The sequence below is a fragment of the Cetorhinus maximus genome, chromosome 3 (genome assembly GCF_964194155.1).
Source record: "Cetorhinus maximus chromosome 3, sCetMax3.hap1.1, whole genome shotgun sequence".
NCBI classification, from domain to species: Eukaryota; Metazoa; Chordata; class Chondrichthyes; order Lamniformes; family Cetorhinidae; genus Cetorhinus; species Cetorhinus maximus.
Window position 1 is genome coordinate 31611744 of NC_135881.1, and position 25301 is coordinate 31637044.

The following is a 25301-nucleotide window of genomic DNA, read 5'->3' on the forward strand; positions in this document are numbered from 1 at the left end:
CAAAATAAAGCATTGAAAATAAAATTCAATATTGGTATTGTGGTCATTTTTATTTAATAAGTATTTGACTTTATTAGCTAACTTTCCCACCACCACCCCCCCCTGCCACTTATGTTTGATTTGATTAAATAGGGCTTCTACCTGGGCTACGTAACCTGTTAACATGAAAACAGCCACCGATCTAGAAACTAATGATTTAAGCAGTATAAATAATAAAACTTTGACTGGTATTAAGCAGCTGCATGTCCATTCAAAAAAGACCGAAGTAGTGGTTGCTTTTATGGTCATAACCCTACAATGAACAGAAACTTGCTTTTTAAGTGCAAGTTTAGCTCCATTCCAATGAAGAATTGTTTGCACCATCTCACCCAGCAATTTACAGTGTTGTTGATTTGTTGCCCTTTATAACATAATTATCTTCAACAGCAAATTGCACTATATTCAAAACCCATTTCCACAAATGTTTTCCACTTCTGCTTTCTCTCTGTGTAGCTAATGGGGGAATCGCAGTGAGAATGGAGGTGGCTGAAAACGTATCTGTGAATAGATGATTGTCATCTAGGTGAGGAAAGTACAATTTGCCAGACACTGTAGATTACTGTGACGTGGCTGTGGTAAATTGAGTTGACATATGTATTTTGGTACAAGGTATGCTCAAAATCTCTTGACACAAAGTGGAGATGGATTGTACTTGAAGGTTATTTTTGTGAAATAATACTGTAGTTCCTGGAATATACCATGAGCTTCAATATCACTTTATTTTGCTTGAAGCCTACAATTCTGACCATAAACCTATTCACGTGATTGATTTTCTGGGTGTGCCCATAAAAATTGCAGGTGCAATTTGTATTGTACTAGTGCAATCAATACAACTATTTTCACAGTGAAATCAATTTTTTTTCAAAGCTTCTTGTTTATTATCCAGAACACAAATCATTACACCAAACTTTAATCTTTAATTCTGTAAAGCAAAAACATTGATGCCCATGTCTGGCTGCTTGACAAATTTGCGTGATCTCAGTGAGTGTGTGAACATTTACTGACGAATTAAAAATCAGCACAGATCAGACACATTGCCTCTCCTTTTTATTCCACCTACCTGCATCCCAACTCTGTTTTCCTACATGGGTCTTCTTCCACCCCTGTGTTCTGAACCCCTGTGGGTTCATCTTCCCATCAATGTCCTGCTCCTACAGAAGTTCCCTCCGCCCACATCCTGTGAAAGAATTTAAAAAAACCTTGTCTGAAAGGGTATTGGAAGCAGATTCAGTGGTAATTTACAAAAGGACATTCAGCAAATACTTGAAGAGCAAAAACATTGCAGGGCTATGGGGTAAAGGAGGGAAGTGAAACTAATTTTAAAGAGCTGAATGAGGCACAATGGGCTGAATAGCTTTCTTCTGTGCTGTCTCATTCTATACTTCTATGATCCTGTTAGAAATGGCACACAAGTATGCAGATCTTGTGCATTGCATTTCTCTGTAATGAACAGTCATGATTGCTTGAAATCATAAATAAATTATGATTTTGCAACTATCCAGATATAAATGTAATTATGAAGATATACAAAAATATACATAAATAGAAACTCGGTGAATCAAATCACTCAATATATTCTTTCAAAAAATATTTTCATCCAAATGTTTGCTTCTTTAGCCTGCTAATGAATCAAGTGGTTCTAGTGAAACCTAAACTCAGTATTGGTGAGCAGTTCATTGGTGAGCAAGTGCTGCCTGGTAACAACTCCTTCCATTACTTTGATGATTGTGAGTAGGTTGATGGAGTGATCATTGGTTGGGTTGGATTTGTTCTGCTTTTTGTGAACAGGCTGGCTTATTTTCTCCATGTTCAGGTAGATGTAGCTGTACAAGAACAGCTTAGCTAAGGGCACAGGTATTCAACAGCATATACCTTAAACACTACAGCCTAAATATTGCCAAGACCCATTGCTTAGCTGTGTTCCTAGTCTCTCGCCGTGTAGAAAATACTCTGGTTTGTCATTCTTGGATCCAAAGTGGGTGACCTCATGTTGCACATTTACTGCGGGCTCATCTTAAGTCCTCCCAATCTCACAGCCCTCATTGCCGACCATGCCGATAAAAAGGATGCACATTACAGCTAGATTCGAAGCGTTGGCCCAGTTAAATCTTCCAAGGACATTGTACGTAAAAGACTAACAATTAAAATAATTCATCGTGTAGCTTTAAAAGTAAAAATAATAAATTAATACAATTAGCTAGACAATTAAAAATAAATTTCACAGTGTCTAACAAATTGAAAATATACATTGAGTTCAGTAAAATTGATTCAGTACCTATTATTTTGAGGCTTAAAGCTGCTTCCTTTTTAGGAATGTTTCTCATCAGAAAGATAAAAAGGCCTACTCCCTGATTTATGTACTTAATTAGTCTGACTCAGAATAAATGGGAATTAATTATATATGGATAAAGATCAGGACATAATACTAGCAGGGAGTAGCAGAAGTGAGAACTCACTGATTTGCAGGCCACTGCTCGCCCAGAGAAATAGGTCTATTTCTCACAGAAACATGTACTGAAAGACTTTCCCTGAAGATCTTGGCTGCCAAGCTGGAAAGTTGGTTGTCACTTTAATTGTGGCTTGCAGGAATAATGAGACAGCAGGAATTAGGTCCTGCTGAATGCTGGAATGATTATCTTAGCCTTCACGATTTGGGTTGTCTTTGGAATTTGCAAGATCATTTATAAGGGAACATGTCAGCGTTAGTGTATCATGTACCAAGTCTGTAAAGTATCTCTCCGCCTCTAGATGATTTGTTCGCTTTTACTCTTTATTTTCCGCAGCACAACTGTTCAAGGATTTTGGCATATAACAAACTCTTGAGCAATCTGGACAAAACAAAGCAACTCCTTTGTCGGGATTGTGTCGTCAAGGCCAAATTATTGTTTTGTTTTTGGTTGACTTTTCAGAACTTTCGCATGTAGATATGAATTCAATTGTAGGCTGATTTGTTGAACCCCTTGTGAATGAAATGGCCAATGACTTAAACTGATAAAACCATGGGTTGAGGGTTGGAAATATCTTTTCAGAGTCAATTATTTAGGAAACAAATAGTCTTTTGGTAGTACAGAACTTGAGTATTGCTGAAAAAAGAGACATGTCGAAGCTTTTCATCTTGCACTCATCAGGACACTTCACAAGAGTACCAATGGAAGGGGAAAACAACATTAGACTATATGAGAGGAGAGTGCTGATTGGTTGGCAAATAGACTCTGATTCATAGAGGTGTTGCCATGGAGAATGCACCAGGGATGGTGACTGACAGTTAACTGCCAAGTATTGTTTGAAATTTAAACCAGACAGCTTTACCCTCATTGGTCAAGGCATTGTCCTGAGGAATGAGTCAGTGAATGGCTGTCACTTACTTTGTTTAGCTGAAACAGACTCAATGGCCTGAATTTTCAGCTCGGCGGGCGCGATCGGTGGGCCCGGGATCGGCCAGGAAACGGGCCCCTGACCGCAACTTCATGCTGGATGGCCAAGTAACAGCCAGCCAATGTGAAATGCACGCTGAAAAGCTCAGCACTGCTGGGTTGGGGGCGGGAAGAGAACTGGCGATGAAGTCAGTGTGGGCGTGGGCCAGCGCTGACAGAGAGCTCCCTGAAGGCAGTGAGCTGCCTCAGGGAGCTAAAGACCTGAAAAAGCAAAAATAAAGGTTTCGAAAACTGAAAACAATTGTCCATGCATCATAATCAATCACCTGAAAATTTAGCTAATGAAAATGCTGTCCACAGAAATTCATTCATATTCTTTTTTCATCACATAAATCTCATCCCACCCGTGGATGAGGTTTGATGAAAAATGCAAAGGCTGCCTGGCTGATTTGCCTGTCTGCCAACAATAAGGTTGGATGGGCAACGAAAAATCTGAGCCAATCATTACATTCCTTTAGTAAATATCTGGGTTTTTGGATTCATTAAAAAAAACGAAAAATGTTACTGGTCTCTATTGAGATCATAACACAATTTATTGTGTTAGTGTAGAGATTTTATTTTCTGTATGAATCATTATACAAGTTTGCAAACTTAGCTGTTTTGTGTGGAGATCTATGTCCCTTACAATCTGGCATCCAATTGCTCAAACTCCATTTATGTAGATTCCTATAGCAAAGAGTGCATTCAGTCTAATAGTTTGAACCAAATGCAAATCTAGGTCTAAGAGATCAAACATAGACTTGTCTAACTTATGTATTCTAAAATAAAAACTGAAAATACTGGTAATACAGAACAGGGTGTCAAAATATTTTTACTTTTTACTTACTATTGTTCTTTATTTTCATCAGTTAACTATGGGCACACTCTATTATCCAGGTTTGGCGATGGTTTTCTACCTAAACAGTTCACCCATCATCTCTTTTTCAAGAGGCTAATTGACCTGCTGTGACTTCCAACATTTTCCATCTTTAATTATGTCACTGGCATTTTCAGTTTTAAAAAATAATTGTAAATGTGTATATTATGTTTATAAATGCAGAGAACTGTGAGGTTAATGTGCCTCGTCTTATCCATCAGTTTCTGTTTTAAAAAATCTTGTACATCTTTAACGCTGAGGGTGCCACCCCATGCTAAAGTAGAATGCCTTAGCTTTAGGGTGGTATTAAATTAAAGAACTTTGCTCCATTTACACACAGTAGTTTAATCCTTATTAAGCCTTAATTTAATGTCAATTTGAATTAAGTGTGCCTGCATAAAAGGGCCTCTGGTGGCCTGGATGCTGTTAAATTCAATCAGCATCTAGATGTGAAGTCTGCATTCCTTGAGTAACACACAGACAGGAACAACTGCCATTGCAAGTGACAAAATATTAAATTTCATTAAATGTTCATACGTGATCTTGTTCTTTTTTTTAGGTCCATCAGTCCTAGTTGGAAGTTGGAGACCAGAAACACATTTAGAATTAATTTAAAGTAGCAGTGAGCACTGAGAAAAATATATGCATTACATTTAAAACAGAAATACTTAGAAAGAAAAAAAGGCTTCCATTTACATAACACCTTTCATGCCCACAGGATACCTCAAAGCGAGTTAGTCACTGTAATGTAGGAAACATGGCAGCCAAGTTGCATACAGCAAGGTCCCACAAACAGCAATGAGATAGTGATCAGATAATCTATCTGTTTGTAACGTTGCTTGTGTGATAAATATTCACCAGGACACTGGGGAGTACTCCCATGCCCTTCTTTGAATTAGCACCATGGAAACTCTTACATCATCTGAGAGAGTTTGATGGCTTATCCAAGAGATTTTTTGTATTGCTGAAAAAAGAGACATGTCGAAGCTTTTTGACTTGCACTCATCAGGACATTTCGCAAGAATACCAATATAAGGGGAAAACAACAATTTACACTGTAGGAGAAGAAAGTGCAGATTGGTTGGCAAGTGGACTCTGATTGGTAGAGACATTACCATGGAGAATGCACCAGTGATGGTGACTTACAGTTAACTGCCAAGCAGTTAATTTAAACCAGGCAGCTTGACCCTGATTGGTCAAGACATTGCCCTAAGGAATGAGTCAGCGCAAGGCTGTCACTTATTTTGTTTAGCTGAAACAGGCACAATGTGCAAGAACGTGTAAACACATTGCGCCTGTTTCAGCTAAACAAAATAAGTCACAGCCATTCACTGACCCATTCCTCAGAACAATGCCTTGACCAATCAGGGTCAAGCTGCCTGGTTTAAATTTCAACAAGGCTTGATAGATAAGAAGGAGGGGTTGCGGTAAATTATTCTTCTCCAGTTTTGGCACCATGCCCAATCTGTTATATATCTGAAGATACTGGACAAGTAGGCCTAAATTTTCCGGTCCTGCCCGCCGTGGAAATCATCGCGGGTGAGACAGAAAATTTAATAGACCAGCAAAAGGTCCATTAACTTTGGGAGCGGGACTGGAAAATCCCACCCATACATCATTAACTTGAAATTTGTACGAAATAGTTTGTCAAAGTTTAACAGCTTTTCATCTGTCTGATTCTTTGGACTGCCTGGGAAATCTAGTAGTAACCATGGCTTGTGGATTTTGATTTAGGCCCAATGATGCATCTAAAAATTACTGTTAATATTGAAAAGCAAACTTTTAATGTAGTAGTACAACACTGTGATCTTCTGTTTTTACATGGAGGCTTGAACCCAGCCTAGGAGGGTGGTGGAGGCGGGTTGCCTCACATCCTTTAAAAAGTACCTGGATGAGCACTTGGCACGTCATAACATTCAGGGCTATGGGCCAAGTGCTGGTAAATGGGATTAGGTAGGTAGGTCAGGTGTTTCTCACGTGTCGGTGCAGACTGGATGGGCTGAAGGGCCTCTTTTGCACTGTGTGATTCTGAGATTCTGTGAAAATAAACAGATACAAAACAGAGCCATCTCATATGATCGTATTAAACATTCATCAGCTGACTTCAACACCAGTAATTTCTAGGCTATATATCTTGAATGTTAGACTCTATCAGTAATACACTTGGTTATCTTGTTGTTTCAATAAACTTATTTGCACATACGTTAAACTTAACAATTTATGGAGACCCTTCGGATTTTTGAATATTCTTAATTCAACTGTATTTTTGATAGATTTGAAACAAGCTACACAGACATTTGTTACATGAGGTTTTGAGCTCAATCTTAACACCAGTGAGATTTCAGCTAGTGGTTCAGAAAATGTTGAGCATTATAAACCAGAATTGAATGTAAAAAAACATTAATTTGCAAATCAAAAAATTGCATCTGAACTGGGTAAAATGGAGACTTGTCATGTTTAAGTGCATGGTTAATATAAATTCCTGTTTCTCTATATATCTCTGTCTCTCTATAAACCACATTTGGGAACTGTTACCCAGAAAGGCCACATAGATGTGGGACATGCTAGTATAGTGAAAGCTGAGGCGAGGTTTAGTACATATTGGCAATAGAGGGAGTTTTACTCTGCTTATGACCCAAGATCTTAATACTCATGCTTGACAGTTCATCAGTGTACAAAAATTTCCAAGATGTATGGCGTATGTAAAAATAATAGGGAACCCAGGTAGCAACTAAATATATCAGCTAGAGACAACTCTCCAACGTGTTGGTAATAAATTATTTAATGGTTATCCACATGTTTTTATCTCTTTCAGTACTGTAACATCTGCTGTCTTTACTGTGGGAGATAATGTTGTATCTGGCAGTGATGACAGAACTGTAAAAGTCTGGGATCTAAAGAACATGCGATCTCCTATAGCAACAATTCGTACTGACTCAGCAGTCAACAGGTAAGTGATTTTAAATATATTTTTATGTGATAAACCTTAATTGGCCACTAAAGGAATAATTTATTCTCCCTTTCCGCAGTTTCTCATTCTTCATTCATTCCCTCATGCTCTTGTTTCAAAAAACAAACTACCTCAATCTTGTGCTTCTGGCACATTACAGAAAGGGAGCTTAATTGAAGAAAAAATGTGCTATTAATATTTTAATAGTAACTATTTCTTCTAGAAAGATTTTGTTATTTGATTTATGATCTGATAATTTTCAGAACTTTATTATAGAAGTGTTAAATCTCTTCTGGCCCCTCCCTATCTCTGTGACTGCCCTTCAGCCTGACAACCAACCAAGATATGTGCTCCTCCAATCCTGGCACCTTGTGCACCCCCAACGTTTAATCGCTCCGCCGTTGGCAATCATGCCTTCAGCTGCCTTTGCCTCATTCTCTGAAAATCCGTTCATAAACCTTTCCACCTCTCTACATCTCTCTCCTCCTTAAGACCCTCCTTAAAACCTACTGCTTTCACAAAGCTTTTGATCACCTGTCCTAATACCTCCTTATGTGGCCTGGTGTCAAACTTTGATAACGTTCCCATGAAGGGTCTTGCGATGTTTTACTACATTCAAGGTGCTATATGAATGTAAGTTGTTAATGAAATTTGGTTGTTGTCACGACCCCACCCATGCTGTCTAAATATTAAGGGTTCTAGCTGAAGTGCTGTGGTAAATCTTAGTGCTGGAGAAAGGTTGTATCCAATAATGATTGGAAATGGGTTTCCCTGTATGATTTTCTCATATGGTAAGTTTAAAATCTATTAACCCTATATTGAGGCTTTTTCTTCATCAAGAAAATGTAGCAGATAGAGTATAACTAGAGGGAAAAGAATAACTGCCTTCACATATTTAAATTTCATTAAGAGAGTATAGAATGCAGTTAATCTACTGACCCAGTAAATGTGGGAATGGTACATGGTGATAGGGTGAAAGCATAAAATGGAGGGTGGTAGATACAACACAAGAGAGGTTAGACATTTTGAGGATATTGTTGACATTATTAATATTCAGCTTTAAAGCTGTTGCGTTCAACCAATCTGGTCTGTGCACACCATGTTGTGGCTCAGTCTACTACTGTGATTAGTTTGTTGGAAGCATGTGACAATTAGCTTCTTGCAGTGTTTCTAAAAATGTGCTTTGCTTTATGTTAATCTAGTTATCCAGAGAACCAAGTGTCCCATATGTGTATGATAAAACATGTTAAAAGTGGCACCATATAAATCATATGATGATAAGCTAACTCAACTTTTTGCTAAATAACCTTTTATGACCAATGTTTGGTTTTCTGTAAAAATATGAGTGCGTATGATAGATTCAATGTAATTCTTATTAAATTGGGGGTTTCAGTTGTTAACATATATTTACTATATTTCCTTTCATTTGTTTTGAATTTAGTGCTTATCAAAAGATATTAGGATACACTCTGTCCATTTTAGGACATATTGAGTGGGGTTTTCTGGCCCTGCCCAAGCTGGGATCATCCCACCTTAAGACATGGACTTTTGGTTAGGCCGTCGAGTCTCCTGCGACGGGTCCTGCAATGATGGGGCTGGAAAATCCCAGCCATTGACAGCATCAGCCAATCGCTGATCAGGTATAGCACAATTTGGTACAGAGCAATGTGCCATAACACCAAGAAGTACCAACTCCCTCAGTATCACATTTTTCCATTCTCACACAAGATATCCTTTGACCCCAATCTGAATGGGATTTCCACTCAGTGCTGAATTAGGAGTTTTTTTTTTGGCTGTAGACTTGTATTCAATAGGATACTGGATTCAAACTTCCCAAATTAATTTCCTGTAGGGCCCATGCAACCAGCAGACAGGTAGATCAACCTGGATTGGATTTAAACCTGGGTCTCTGAGGTGGCAATGAGTGCATTGCACCACTTAATCTTCCTTATTTCATAAATATGCAAATGGAAAATGCTGGAAACACTCAGCAAGTCGTATAGCATCTTTTGAGAGAGGAAGGTATAGTTAATGTTTCATTTCCATGACCATTCATCAGAACTGGAAGATATTTTAGACAAACAGCTGCATTTCATATTTTTAGGAAGAATCATTGAGTAGAGGTTCTAATTAGGAAAGAAATCGAAAAGCACTGTAATGCTTGTGAGTTTCTCTGCTGTAGTTAATTTATTTAAATTCTAGTTTTCGCATTTCCAATTTTTTTATTTAATACTAAACCTGACTTAATAAAGAAACTTATCTATAGAGCACACCCATAAAATTGGGTGAAGATCAGCAGTGCCACTCGAGCAATTCTGCTTCTGTCATTTTGGCATGACCAGATAGACGGTGCCACTACTATATCCTTGTTTTGATAGTGAGGGAAGATAATTATTGTGAAAATGGAATTAAATTCTGATCATTCATGCCTACATCATTTAAGAAGATTTTAAGGTCACATGCTAATGTACATTCGCAGCAATATTTATTGGGTTTCTGTTCAGTTTTGTAATGTGAAAAATTATTTAACTGTTTCCTATGTCTTGAGGGAGGACAAATAGCATCAATACTTCAAATTTTCATTAGCTGGTAAACCAGAAATTTAATTTTTCATAAAATAAAATCTCAACTTTGAATTTACTTATAGATTGCTCCATTCATGAGCCTATTTATATGAGCCCCTCTTCTGGTTTTATGTATTTGAAAGAAAGGTTTCTTATCAGAGTCTATGATGGGTTGCCATCCTGAATTAGATATGAGCCATTTGTGGTTGGTTTGTGTAATTTCGAATTATATCTTAGATGCAAAATTACAGGTGTTGGCTTTGAAATTTAAGAATTTTTTCAAGTTTTGTTACTTAAGGACTCTCATTGTTTTAGGAGGTTTGTTCTTGTTTGCTTCATTTGTGGGTTCATTCTTGTAATCACTTCTGTAATTCACTGACTTACTCATATGCTAACAGACTGATGTTAAACCAAGGGTAGAATTTGTGATTATTTCATTTGCTCTACCTCTGGCACTACAAGCAGAAACTTTGATTAACACTGACTTCCATTGATATTTCTCCCTCAAAACAAATGCTTGAACATAGAGGAATTTGCTTTCATGCAGCATTTATCACATTCTCATGATGTCCTGAAGCACTTAGGCTGCACAGCACTGCTTGCTAGTGGAAGCTGAATGATCTAATAGATTAGAAAAATTCACCTTGTTAGGTGAGGCTCTGTGGCTCGAGAGGGAATGGTGCTACCTCATTTATTCCATGGGGTTGCCATTCAATTTGATCCGTGATCTGTATTGAGTTAAATGATCTCCATTCGGTGTAGTTGGCTATACTTATCCGCAATAATTCTGGGCAAGTGAGAGGACAATCACTCAGGGGGGGGTTTCTATTCTGATCTCCATTTTGTAATTCCTGCTGAAAAGTGCAGGTAAATACATAATCCGGCTCAGCTTTTATTGTCTTTCCTCATCTCTATACCTGAATAGCATACCAAGCAATGTAGCAGAGGGTCACATAAGAAAAATGTTCATGTGCATGGGGGTGGCTCTTGGATGCAGAACTGTATCCGATATGAGTCAGTATTTTCAGGAGCAGAAGGGACCATTTTGGAGGGGTGTGGGAGGAAGATGGGGGAGGCCACTACTGCCATTTCTGAGCATTATTAGGGTGATAGATACTAGGTAATTCCTCTGAAATATGTTAAGACCCCAGACCAGACCCCCAAATTTTATTACGGTTCCGGATGAGACTCTAAAATTTGTTCAGATCTGGTTTAGGGGCCAGTAATCCTTTTTTGTTAAAGTAGGCAAAATTTGAACTCCCAGTTATTCACAAGGAGAATAAACCTACAAGATCGCACTTTTTTAAACAAACAGAAGAAACTTAACATGACTTAGCAAAGAAAGATTCCCAAATTTTCTCAGCAACTCATCCAGATATCAGTCATCACTGTGAGTCACAAAAATTATTTAAAGCTATCTTCGTCGCAAGGAATTTTAGCTTTTCTCCTTCAAAGAGCTACCATGATCCCCAGCTGATAGCAGCTCTACTCTACCCGAGTTCCATGAGTACAATCCTCACCCAAAAGGTACACTATTCTAGACTTCTCACAAATTTGCTCCCAGGTCCAGGCTTCTTGCTCTTCTTTTCCAGTTGAGCTGACCTACTACCTAGAATGCTTCCCCCATTATTGGCCAGGTTACTCCAGCATCTAAATGCAGGCATGTTCCCAGCTCCTGAACCACATGCTGCCAACAATTGCTCTTCACACAGCAGCCAACTGCATCGAGCCAACACTGCCCTCAGGATTTTCTGTACCCTAACTGAGGTGCTACCAACAACTGCTCCATGGCTTTTCCTGAACTCAATTTCCTTAGCAACACTGAGCAATCTCTGCTCCAGGGCTCCCTTGAGCCCCAACTTCTCAGCAGCATGAAGCTTCTCTGAGCTCCAGCCCCTTCAGCAGCATGGAGTTAACGATAGCGCTTCAGCTGCATGGAGCCAACTCTCCTCTCCACCTCCTTCCCACGGGCTGCTGTTTACTCGGTCCCTTCAGCTGATCTGTGATCTTTTTAAATCTCCCAACAGGGTTCCGTCCTTGCTCCTATTCTGCACCTTAAATGTTACAATCTCCAGTCAACTAAAGGCCACTCCCATAGATGCTAACTTACAAAAATACAGACAAAATCCAAAAAAAAATGATTCCCTCACAAATGGAACTTTTGAAAATAGCTAGCCCAGTGGCACAAAGTTGAAAGGAAATTCCAGCACTGTAAAGGTTACTGATTAAAAGTGGAAAAGCAAAGCTTTAAGTAAATTTTGAACTGATGGTTTCCAGCTTATAATGACATTTAGACATCTGTGTGTACTTTCTTCTTATTAGATTTGGATTACTGTTAGAACCCAAAATGCCTTTGTCGACACACTCTTTTTGTGAACTTTGCTCATTTTTGTAGCTCGTTTTTTAAAAAATTGTAATTATCCTGTAAATACCCAATGAGCTCACCAGAGACAGATGGGAGGCATTTGCACAGCTTCCCTTGTCACCCATCCTGTTTCAGATGGAAAACTTGTTTTGCTTTTTCCTGATAGGTTTTTTTGTATAATTTTATACAGTGCTTACACTGGTACGTCAAGCCTTTAACTCCTGAGACTGAGCAAATTTAATCAGTTAACAACTGAGTGATAAAGACCAGGGCCTAGATCTTACGGTCAGCGACAATGCTGGGTGCATTGCCACTGCCCACGAAGGTTTTATCAACCTGACGATGCTGCCTGTTTCTTCCTGGATCTTCTGACCTGGCTGAAGTAGAAATGGGCATCACAGTGGCTCCAGGGTAAGTCCAGCGAGCGTAGTAGAGTCAGGGAAAGGAGAGGTCCCTTTTTATGACAATATTCAGGTAAATTTATAAAGGTCCAAGTCTATTAATGGGCATGTGGATGAATGGGTAGATGGGTGAGGTGGGTAGGTGGTGCAGTGGATGAATGGGTAGTTGGTGGTCGGGGTGGGGGGAGGTGGTTGGCTTGGGGATAGTTGGGTCCAATCGGGGTGGTAGTTGGGTCGGGCAGGGGTGGTTGGGGGGTGTGGGAGGTAGTCGGGTTAGGTGGCGGGGGAGTAGTCGGTGATCAGGTTGGGGGGTGGTGATTGGGGAAGTCTGTTGTGGAGTTACCCAGCTGTTAGACCAGGTGTTATATTGTCTAATATTTCCTGGGTAAGTATCCAGTTAAGTCCTGCGTTTCTGGTTCAAGTCTCTGCCCTGAGCTCAGGGTTGGAGATATTTGCAGAGGGCCCTGGGAAGCAGGGAATCAGCCAATTGGAAGTTTAAACTCCCCAGGCAATTCCTATGTAATTCTGCGCATCTGGACTTCCGCAGGGTCCTGACGCGCATCTCCCGAAGATGCCTTATCTCTGACTACCCAGAGACTGTAAGATTTGGGCCCAGGTGTTGAGTTCAAACCTTGGTCCCTGTTGAGTTGGCTGATTTCAGCAGAGTGATGGTAGGAGTGCGATTGTTGGCTTCCTCTAGTGAGTTAAGCTTCTCACTTGATCATTACCTTGATTGTTATTGGAAGTGCACATCCATGAATGTGGAATGAGTGAAAAATTGTGATGCTCCCCACGTTTGAACACTCACTGAGGCTTGTGCATGAGTAAAGGCCAAGTAAAGGTACAAAAGTGAAAATTAGGCTAGGAACCCTAATTGAATCATAGAATGATACAGTGACAAGAGGAGGCTATCTGGCCTGTCATGTCTGTACTATTTGAAAGAACTGTCCAGTTAGTTCCACTCTTCTGCTCCGTCCCCATATCCCTGCAAATCTTTCCCTTTTTAATCTTTCCCTTTCCAATTCCCTTTTGAATCTACCTCTACCACCTTGAAGGAATGCATCCCAGATCGCAACAACCCATGCTCAAAAAAAATTAAATTTAATACCTTAAATTTTCTGGTTTCTGGCCCTTGTACAATTGGAAACAGTTTTACTTACTGTTTCAAAACCCTTTATAACTTTGAATGCTTTCAACCAATCTCTTGTTAACCTTCTAGTATAGCGAGGGGGATTGACACTGTTCGCTGCAGCAAAGATCGAGAGTCCAGAAGGCTATGTTGCCTGCCCGGTGCCAAGGTTTGGGACATCTGCTCAGGGCTGGAGAGGAACTTGCAGTGGGATGAGGAGGATCCAGTTGTCATAGTTCATATAGGTACCAACGACGTAGGCAGGGCAAGAAAAGAGGTTCTGCAAAGTCAGTATGAGGAGCTAGGTACCAAATTAAGAAACAGAGCCCCAAAGGTAATAAGCTCTAGATTATTACCTGCGCCACATGCAAATTGGCATAGGACAAATAGAGAAATGAATGCGTGGGGCATTGGCACCAGTACTGGGGAAAGTGGGGCTGAACCAAGCTGGGACCAGTGTTCTAGCGAGCCACATAACTAGGGAAGTAGAGAGGGCTTTAAACTAAACAAGGGGGGTGTGAGGGATCAAGCTTGGATAGATGTAGTAAATCAAGGGGTAGAGTCAAGGCAGGAGAGCAAAATAGTAATGTGGGAAATGAGGGTCAGAGATTGGCAGGAAGGGACAGAGAGAAAAAACCTAAGAATACACCAACAGTCAAGACGAGATGTTACAAAAGTCATAAAAAGACAAAACTGAAGGCTCTGTACCTGGATGTGTGTAGCATTCATAACGAAGTAAATGAATTGATAGTGCACATCGAAGTAAATAAATATGATCTGATAGCAGTTGTGGAGACGTGACTGCAGGATGACGAGGATTGGGTTGTGAATATTGAGGGATACATGACATTCAGAAGAATAGGAAGCTAGGAAAAGATGGAGGGGTAGTACTGTTAATCAAAGATGGCATTGGTGCAATAGTTAGAGATGACCTTGGTTCAGGAGATCAGGATGTAGAATCGGTTTGGGTGGAGATGAGGAACAGTTGGGGGAAAAGTCACTAGTGGGAGTGGTCTACAGACCCCCTAACAGTAACCACAATATAGGACAAAGTATTCGAAAAGAAATATTGGGTGCTTGTGATAAAGGGATGGCAATAATCATGGGTGATTTTAGTCTACATATAAATTGGAAAAATTAGATTGGCAGTAGTAGCCTGGATGAGGAGTTCATCAAATGCTTTTGAGAGAGTTTCTTAGAGCAGCATGTTCTGGAACAAACCAAAGAGCAGGTTATGTTAGACTTGGCATTGTGTAATGTGACAGGATTAACTAATGACATCAGAGTAAAGGCATCCCTAGGTAGCAGTGACAATATGATTGAATTTTACAACCAGTTTGAAAGGGAGAAGAGTGGGCCTAATTCTAGTATTTTAAACTTAAATAAGGGCAACTATGTGGGCATGAAAACTGAGCTAGCTAAGTGAACTGGGATACTAGACTAGGAAATAATTAATAGAGAAGCAGTGGCAGACATTTAAGGGGATATTTCAGAATATTCAGAATAAGTATATTCTTACTATAAAGAAAAATTCTAAAGGGTGGACTCACCATCTGTGGTTAACTAAAGAAGTTAAGGAAAGTATAACGTAAGGAAAAAACATATAACTATGCAAAGGTGAATGGCAGGGTCAGATGATTGGTCAGAACATAAATAATGGCAAAGAATGACTAAAAGGTTAATCAGGAGAAAGAAATTAGAGTATGAGAGGAAGCTAGCTAGAAATGTAAAAATGGATAGCAGGAGTTTCTACAGGTATTTAAACAGGAGAAGAGTAGGTAAAGTGAGTTAAAAGCAAAAAACTGCGGATGCTGAAAATCCAAAACAGAAACAGAAATACCTGGAAAAACTCAGCAGGTCTGGCAGCATCGGCGGAGAAGAGCACAGTTGACGTTTCGAGTCCTCATGACCCTTCAACAGAACAGGGTCATTCAGAACAGGTGTTCTGTTGAAGGGTCATGAGGACTCGAAATGTCAACTGTGCTCTTCTCCGCCGATGCTGCCAGACCTGCTGAGTTTTTCCAGGTATTTCTGTTTCTCTTCTTGTTTAGGTAAAGTGAGTGTTGGTCCTATCAAGCGTAAGAATGTGGTATTAAGAGTAGATAATGGTTAACCAAGGAAATTAAGGATAGTATCAAATTAATAGAAAAGACATACAATATGGCAAAGATTAGTGGTAAACCAGAGGATTGGGAAAGTTTTAACAACCAACAAAAGATGACCAAAAAAAATATGGACAGAGAAAATAAACTTTGAGGGTAAACTAGCAAGTAATATAAAAACAGACAGTAAGAGCTTCTTTAAATATAAAAAGGAAGAGAGAGACCAAAGTGAGCATAGACCCCTTACAGAATGAGGCTGGGGAAATAATAATCGGGTGCCAGGAAATGGCAGAGGAGTTGAATAAATACTTTGCTTCAGTCTTCACGATAGAAGACACTAATAGCATTCCAATACTAAATAATCAATTGGAAAAAAAGGGGGAGGAAATAAATACAATAACTATCACTAGACAAAAAGTACTAGAGAAACTAATGGGGCTAAAGCCAGATAAGTTCCCAGAATCCTTAGCTTTTGGAAAAATCCCAGAAGATTGGAAAACTGCCAATGTAACACCTTTATTCAAAAAGGGAGGGAGACAAAAAACAGGGAACTATAGGCCAGTTAGCTTAATATCTGCCATTGGGAAAATGTCTATTATAAAGCATATAATAGCAAAGCATTTAAAATTACATAATCTAATCAAGCAGAGTCAGCATGGCTTCATGAAGGGGAAATCATGCCTGACAAATTTATTAGAATTCTTTGAAGAGGTAACTAGCAGGATAGATAAAGGGGAACCAGCAGATGTAATATATTTTGATTTCCAAAAGGTGCTCGATAAGGTACGGCACATAAGGCTACTTAGTAAGATAAGAGTCCATAGTGTTGGAGGTAGCATATTAGCATGGATAGAGGATTGGCTAACTAATAGAAGACAGAGAGTTGGGATAAGGGGGGCATTTTCAGTATTGCAACCTGTAACTAGTGGAGTGCCACAGGGCTTGGTGCTGGGGCCTCAGTTATTTACAATATATATTAATGACTTGGATGAGGGAAGTGAATGTACTGTCGCCAATTTGTGGTTGATACAAAAATAGGTGGGAAGGCAAGTGGTGAGGATGACACAAGGAGTCTACAGGAGGATATAGACAGGGTAAATGAGTGGGCAAAAATGTGGCAGATAGAATATAATGCAGGAAAATGTCTACAGCACAGAAGGGGGCCATTCAGCCCATCGTGTCTGATTATTGACCCCTCAACTAATGGAAAAAGTGCCTTCCTATCCACCCTATCTATGCCCCTCATAACCTTATACACCTCTATCAGGCCTCCTCTCAACCTTTGTTGCTCCAAGGAAAACAGCCCCAGCCTATCCAATCTTTCCTCATAGCTCAGACCCTTCAGCCCAGGCAGCAGCCTGGTAAATCTCCTCTGCACCCTCGCCAGTGCAATCACATCCTTCCTATAATGTAATGACCAGAACTGCACACAGTACTCCAGTTGTGGCCCAGCCAACGTTTTATACAGTTCCAGCATAACCTCCCTGCTCTTGTATTCTATGCCTCAGCTAATAAAGGCGAATATCCCATATGCCTTCTTAACCATCTTATCTACCTGCCCTGCTGCCTTCAGGGATCTATGGATATGCACAGCTAGGTCCCTCTGACCTTCAGTGCTTTCCAGTATCCTACCATTCATAGTGTTAGCCCTCCACAAGTGCATTACCTCACACTTTTCCGGGTTGAATTCTATTTGCCACTGCTCTGCCCACCTGATCAGTCCATTGATATCCTCCTGCAGTTTACGGCTATCCTCTTCACTATTTACCAGCCGTGTCATCCGCGAACCTCTTGATCATACCCCCTATATTTAAGTCCAAATCATTTAGGTACACCACAAACAGCAAGGGCCCCAGCACCCCGCCCTGCGGAACCCCATTAGAAACAGACTTCCAGTCAGAGAAACAACCCTCTACCATCACCGTCTGCTTCCTGCCTTTCAGCCAATTTTGGATCCAACGTGCCACTTTGCCTTGGATCCCATGGGCTCTTACTTTCTTGGCCAGTCTGCCTTGAGGGACCTTATCAAAAGCCTTCCAAAATCCAAGTAGACCACATCAAATGCATTACCCTTTTCAACACTCCTGGTTACCTCCTCAAAAAATTCGATCAAATTTGTCAAACACGACCTTCCCTTAACAAATCCATGCTGACTATAGGGATTAATCCGTGTCTCTCCAACTGCAGATATATTCTGTCCCTCAGGATTCTTTCTAGTAACTTCCCCAGCACTGAGATTGAGACTGACTGGCCTGTAATTTCCTGGTCTATCCTTTCCTATTTTTAATGATGGGACAATGTTAGCAGGTCCTCTGGCACCTCACCTGCAGCCAGAGAGGATTTGAAAATTACTACCAGGGCACCTGACACCTCTTCCCTTGCCTCCTTCAACAGCCTGGGATATATCTCATCCGGGCCTGTGGTTTATCCACTTTTAAGGCCGTTAAACCCAAAGGTACTTCCTGAGTGTAGTGAGACACAATTAATTAAAGACCCCATAGTAAAGGATATTATCGGCATGAATGATCATAACATGATAGAATACCGATATACTAATAAAACAATTCAAATAGCATTACAGACTTTAATATTGTAACCTGAAACTACAGAAATTTAAATTTTTACAAACCTGTCTACACTGTCCCGTTGCTCTCACCTTTCCTGCATTTTTTTCCATTGATTATAGCGTGCCTCAATGATGACAGTCTTACTCAGAGTTGGAAGATTGTGGATTCAAACCCTACTTTAGGACTTGACCGCATAAAGCAGGCTGGCACTTCAGTGGCGTTCTGAGAGAGTGCTGCATTACTGTCTTTCATATGAAATCCTAACCATCCACACTGTTGAGGTGGATGTAAAAAAAATCCTGTGGCACTTAAGCAGTGAGGTTTTCCAGGTGCCCTGTCCAAGATTAAATGCTGTATACAATCTGTTTAGGTAAATGTAAAGCATTACATTGCACTGTTCAGAGGAAGGCAGGAGTATTCTCATAGTGTCCTGACAAAACAGATAAACTGATCATTCATCTTGCATTTTGGTGTTTGTGGGATCTTGCTGTGCACAACTTGTCTGCTGTTTTGCCTGCAAAACAGTAAGTATTTTTCAGAAAAAATTAATTGGCTGTGAAGTGCTTTGGGACATCTTCATGTTGTGAAATGCTGTTTCTAACTGGTCTAGCCTTTTTTTAAAAAAAAACATACCTGCCTTTTTCCCTCTGATTTCTGGGTTCTCCCATTTTCAAGGAGGGATCAGCATTGGAAGAATTGCCAAAGAACAACTGTTTTGGTGACATTGGCATGTACTGCACATTATTGAAAAAGAAAGCACACTAAGCAGGAGAGTAGAATAATTTGACAAACCACATTTAAGTTTAAAATAATGTGCATCAGTTTGGGAATGAACATACGAATTAGGAGCAGGAGTAGGCCACTCGGCCCTTCGAGCCTGCTCTGCCACTTAATTTAGGTCATGGCTGATCTGAATGTAACCTCAACCCCACCTTCCTGCCTACCCCAATAACTTTTCAACCCCTTGTTAATCAAGAATCTATCTAGCTCTGCCTTAAAAATATTCAAAGACTCTGTTTCCACCACCTTTTGAGGAAGAGAGTTCCAAAGACTCGCGATCCTTGGAGAAAAAATTTCTTCTCATCTCTGTCTTAAATGAGCGACCCCTTATTTTTAAACAGTGACCCCTAGTTCTAGATTCTCCCACAAGAGGAAACATCCTCTCCACACCCACCTGTCAAGACCCCTCATGATCTTAAAGGTTTCAATTAAGTCACCTCTTACTCTTCTAAATTCCAGTGGATACAAGCTTAATCTGTCCAACATTTCCTGATAGGACAACCCACCCATTCCTGGTATTAGTCTAGTAAACCTTCTCCGAACTGCTTCTAATGCATTTACATCTTTCTTCAAATAAGGAGACCAGTATTGTACACAATACTCCAGATGTGGTCTCACCAATGCCCTGCACAACTGAAGCATAACCTCCCTACTTTTGTCATCAATTCCTCTCACAATAAACAATAACATTCTATTAACTTTCCTAATTACCTGCTGTACCTCCAAACAAATCTTTTGTGATTCATGCACTAGGCCGCCCAGATCCCTCTGAATCTCAACAGCATATTTTTACATCATCCTATGTTCCTGGAACAGAAATAACACAGTCTAATGATTATTATAAAAAATAAATTAATATAATTGCTTTCCCCTCTGACTTGGAAATTTTACCTGCAAGATGGAACATGTCCAGGGAACAATAGACCAGTTAGCTTAATACATTTTAAAAAATCAAGAAACCAAAAACATATTGATGATTTCAAAAGCTTTGCTTCATTAACCTCATTGAATATTTTGAAGAGGCAGTTGAGAGAGTAGATAAGGACAATGTAGTAGATATAATATATTTAGATTTCCAAAAGATCTTTCATAAGCTACTACATAATAAGCTAATGAATAAGATCACAACATGTGAAGTCTGAATAATTAGCAGAATGAATAGCCAGCTGGCTGTAAGGCAACTATTTAGAGTGCCAGAAGGCAGGAAATGGACTCGTACAAGGACGATGCTGTGACCCCTGTTCACAAATTATATAACAATTCAGACTTTGGATTCAAAAGCACAATTTCTAAATTTGCAGAGGGTACCTAATTGAGAGGGATTGTCACTGAGTAGGACTGCAACAAATTACAAGAAGATATTAATTTGCAGAATAGGCATATAATTGACAAATTAATTCCAACTTAAGTATGAGGTATTATTTTGGTAAGGTAAATTAAGGAGGTCATTTATTACTTGGAAAATAAAAATCTGTGGGGTAGAGGAGCAAAGGGAGTCATAGAACGTAGGAGCAAGAATAGGCCTTTCGAGCATGCTTTGTCATTCAGTAAGATCATGGCTGATCTGGTTGTGGTCTCAACTCTGCTTTCCTGTCTGCCCTCATAACCCTTGACTCGCATGTCTATCAAAAATCTGTCTAACTCTGCCTTGAATAAATTCAATGACCCAGCCTCCACTGCTTTCTGAGGAAGAGAATTCTGAGAGAAAACATTTCTCCTCATCTCAGTCTTAAAAGGGAGTCCTCTAATTCTTAAACTGTGTCCCCTAGTTCTAGTCTCCTGCACAAGTGGAAACATCCTCTCAGTTTCCACCATATCAGGGTCCTCTCAGGATCTTATATGTTTCAATAAGATCACCTCCCATTTTTCTAAATTCCAATGGGTATAGGCCCAACCTGTTCAAACTTTCTTCATAGGATAAGCCCTTCATCCCCAGAATGAGTCGAATGAATCTTTTCTGTACTGCTTCGAACACAATTATACTTTTTTTCTAAAAAGGAGAGCAAATGCTGTACACAGTATTCAAGCTGTGATCTCACTAAGGCCCTGTACAGCTGCAGTAAAACTTCCCTACTTTACATTCTATTCCCCTTGCAACAAATGCCAACATTCCATTTACCTTCCTAATCACTTGCTGTACCTGCATACTAAATTTTTGTGCTTCATGATTCACCTGAGTCCAAATGCACAAACCTCCAAAAGTCCTGATGGAGGCCAATAAGGCCATAATAAAAACAAACCAAGCACTTGAATTTATTTCTAGAGGAATTGCATTGAGAAGTAGAGACGTTATGCTAAACTTGTATCAAACCTTGGCCAGACTACAACTGAAATAGTGTGTGTAATTCTGGTTGCCATATTATAAAATGGATGGGCAGAATTTTCTGCCTACCGGGCAATCGGGCCCGACCCAATCCCTAGCGGGCGGGGAGCCAATCCCCGCTGGAGAAGCGGGCCCCGCTGCCATTTTAATTGGCCTGCCCAGCGTGACGCCCGGTGGGAAGTGCAATGCCCTTCCTGTGCGGGCAGGGGGGGATTCCCTAAAGGCGAGAGTGCGCTCTTTCGCGCATGCGCACGAAAGAGCGCACATCTCCCTGAGGCTAAGTGCTGCTTCAGGGAGATTGCTTACAGTTGTATAAACATTAAAAATAGAAAAAAAATCCTTAACATGTCCCCCTCGTGTGACAATGTCACACGAGATGGGACAAGTTAATAAATTTAACTAAAACTTTATTAAAATTTTAAAATCCCTACATGAAACCTCATCCCGCTGGTGGCTGAGGTTTCATGTTTTTTATATTCCCCGCCGGGGCTCCTGGCCTGCCCGCCAACCTTAAGGTTGGACGGGCAGGTCCTTTAATTGTTTCAATGATTCTGTCAATGGCCTCAATTGGCCATTGACAGGTCGGCAGGCGCACAGCTGATTTTGACGCGGGCCCGCCTTTCTGAAGATTTAAATGGGGCGGGGGTTCCTCCCAACGTCACCCCGCGTCATTTTGTGTGTTGGCGAGCGGGCCCCGTCCCCTGCTCACCGACGGCAAAATTCAGCCCGATATCGAGGAACTGGAGAGGTTGCAAAGAGGTTTTGTACGGATGAGGTTATTCTTATCAGGAATGGATGAACAAGCTGGGTTTCTTTTCTCTTGAAGGGAAGGCTGAGAGTTGACCTAATAAAAGGTCATGAAAATGATGTAAGGTTTTGATAGAATAGACAGAGAAAGCATTTCCATTTGTCAGGAAGAGCAAAACTAGAGGCTATTAATATACGATAGTCGCCAAGAAATTGGAAGTTCAAAAGAAAGTTCTTTAACCAGAGAATGATGAGAATGTAGAACTTACTACTGCAGGGAGTGATTGAAGCAAATGGTACAGATGAATTCAAGGGGAAGTAGAACAGTATGTGAGGGAGAAGGGAATGAAGGGCTGTGCTGATAAGAATTAGATGGGTAAGGAAAGGAGGAGGATTGAGTGGAGCATAAACAGCAGCATGGACTAGTTGGACTGAATGATTTGTTACAATGCTGTATATTCTAGTCTAATAATGCAGTAGCATATGAACCTTTTCCAGTCTGGAATAAATTATTTTTCCCCTGCTCTTTATGCCTCAGTGGCTGTTACTCCATTGATTTATCATTAACCCATTGTATAGAACAGTTACAAAGGCAGAAGACTCCGAATACCAATATTTCTTTAACCGTTTGTGCTAAAAATTGAAATAATATGTCATAATAACTGAACCGTATATTAGCCATGTCATATGCAACCGAATACGTACCCAGATAAATGACGTGTATGTCTAAAGTTAGAAGATACTGAGTATGTCCAGATTTCTGGCACTATCCAAAGTATTGAAATGTGCACTTAATTTGATGTATTCATGAAATTACTCTTTGTCCTCATTGCAGGATAAGTGTTTCTGCTAATCAGAGGATTATAGCACTTCCTCACGACAATCGTCAAGTTCGATTATTTGATATGTCAGGAGTACGTTTAGCACGTCTGCCCCGCAGTAATCGTCAGGTAATTCAATTTTTATTTGTGCTTAATTTTTATTCCCCTAATAAGCGATAATTATCATTTAAATGGTGATTTTTTTTCCATATGATTATAACTATGAGAATTAGGATTCTCGAAAAAGTTTGTAAAAATGAACAAGGTGCATTTTAATGACATGGCAGTGGTGCCTGTGTCTTATCACTGTATTTAAACAGCAGAATCATCAATGTTAGCTTTACATATACTTGGGAATTGGATCAAAATTTTCAATGCAATGCCACATAATGAAATTCAAAGTGCTTCACATGGCAACAAAAATCCAGGAAGGCACTCTTGCTTAAATAGGAAGAAAATAATGTGCTTGGAATATGCAAGTGATTTGGGGATCCTGATTAACAATGCATTGAAGCTGTCAGCAGCAATACTTAATAGCAGTGCAAAAAGCAAATCAGATTTTGAGATATACTATTGACGCAAAATTCCTCATTTTATAAAATCATTGGTGCGACCACACTTAGAGTACTGTGTACAGTTTTAGTTACCGCGGTACAAAGGTTATAGCAACTAAAAAAGGTACAGAAGAGAGCAAGCAGAATGATTGAAGGTTTGGAGGGGATTGTATTATGAGAAATGATTATGTTAATTAGACATACTCTCACTGGAAAGGACAAGGTTGAGAAGTGACAAGATTACTGCTTTTAAGATTCTAATGGGACTAGATAATGCAGACCACAGCAAACTCTTCCATTTTGTCTAGAACAGTAGAACCAGAGGGCTGGCTTGCACTTAAAGGGAATAAATTCAAGACAAATCTGCAGAAACATTATTTGTGGGAACAAGATCGTAGGGAGACAGTGGAAGCCGAAAGTATTGATTCATTCAAATGCTCATTACATGGATTTTCTTTCAAAATATAATTTATTGTGATACAGCATGATATATGGTAAGTGTAGCATGCTTAGGAGAAACAGGTGACTTTGGACAGCTTTCCACCACTGGGGAATTTTCTTGCCTTATATCTGGGTCTGTTGTAGACTGTTATGATATGGCAGGTGGTATTTGCCAGGCTGACTAAATCCACAAGGGAAACTTGGCATGCTATCACAACCATTTTGCAATTTTTATTTATTACAAGAAGGTTTGTGCACTAAAGTCAGAAGTAATGAGCCAACTACCACCTCTAGAGATTTTAAAGATTAAATTAAAACATTTATTAACAAAAGAAGAAAAAACTTAAACACACACACAAGATTTCAGTTACACAGTTATAACAGTTCCCAAAATTTCTACTTAACCAGACACTCAACTACACACCCCTTTTAAGGCAACAGTCCAAATAGATTCCAAATTTACAAAGTCATCCAGCAATTTTACCACAAGACAATAGACTTCCAAAACTTTGGTCACTGGAATAGCAAATTTCTTCAGGGTGGCTGTTTCACACGGTGCATCCGTTCCATCCTTCTTTAAATATATTTTATCCCTGTTGGTTTGCAAATCCCATTGTTTCCGCTTGTCTTTAGAAGTTACTTTTCCCAGAATATAACAATCTTTCATGTTATCATTATGGCCAGCACTTTTGGGAAAAATCAGTGTAATAATCTTGCCTTATTTATCTTGCCAGTTGTAAACATTTTCCCTGTCCCTTTGGAAATCAAACACTTCTCCACTTATCTAAAAATGCAAATCTCATTCACACTGTATGTGCTGACCTCACCCTAGCTCTACTCATCTCCATTTCAAACGTCTGTTCTACGCCTCACTTCTTTGATAATTTAAACCCTGCAGTCTAATCACCTCTAGTTTAATTAAATTAACCCCACACATAGAACCATATACCCACAAAAGATCCCACAAAAATTTTAGGAAAAATATGATAGTTTCTTGACATAGACTAATTGATAGTCAATTACCATGTGAATAACTCGATTATTGTTTCACCTGACTACAGGTTGGTAGAAGGTAAACTAGATGGAACGTTGGTCATTTAAAAAAAATCTAACATTTACAATGTTCCTATAGACTGGAATAACTGCAGAATAAGCAAGTTATTATAAAGTTAGGGCCGTTGAATACTAAACTGGAAATGATCACATTGATTAGCTAACTGCAGGATTC

The 25301-nt window shown here is 39.7% G+C and overlaps 1 protein-coding gene across 4 annotated transcripts in view; it reads left to right on the forward strand.

Moving 5' to 3' along the window:
- The window catches only part of wdr37 (WD repeat domain 37), a 123562-nt gene that overhangs the window by 95869 nt on the left and 2392 nt on the right, over positions 1-25301 (forward strand). For all 4 annotated transcript variants that reach the window (XM_078537362.1, XM_078537363.1, XM_078537368.1 and 1 more), the window contains 2 exons: positions 7145-7279; positions 23093-23207. In XM_078537362.1, the coding sequence (XP_078393488.1) occupies positions 7145-7279; positions 23093-23207 (250 nt within the window). The remainder of the gene's footprint in view (positions 1-7144; positions 7280-23092; positions 23208-25301) is intronic.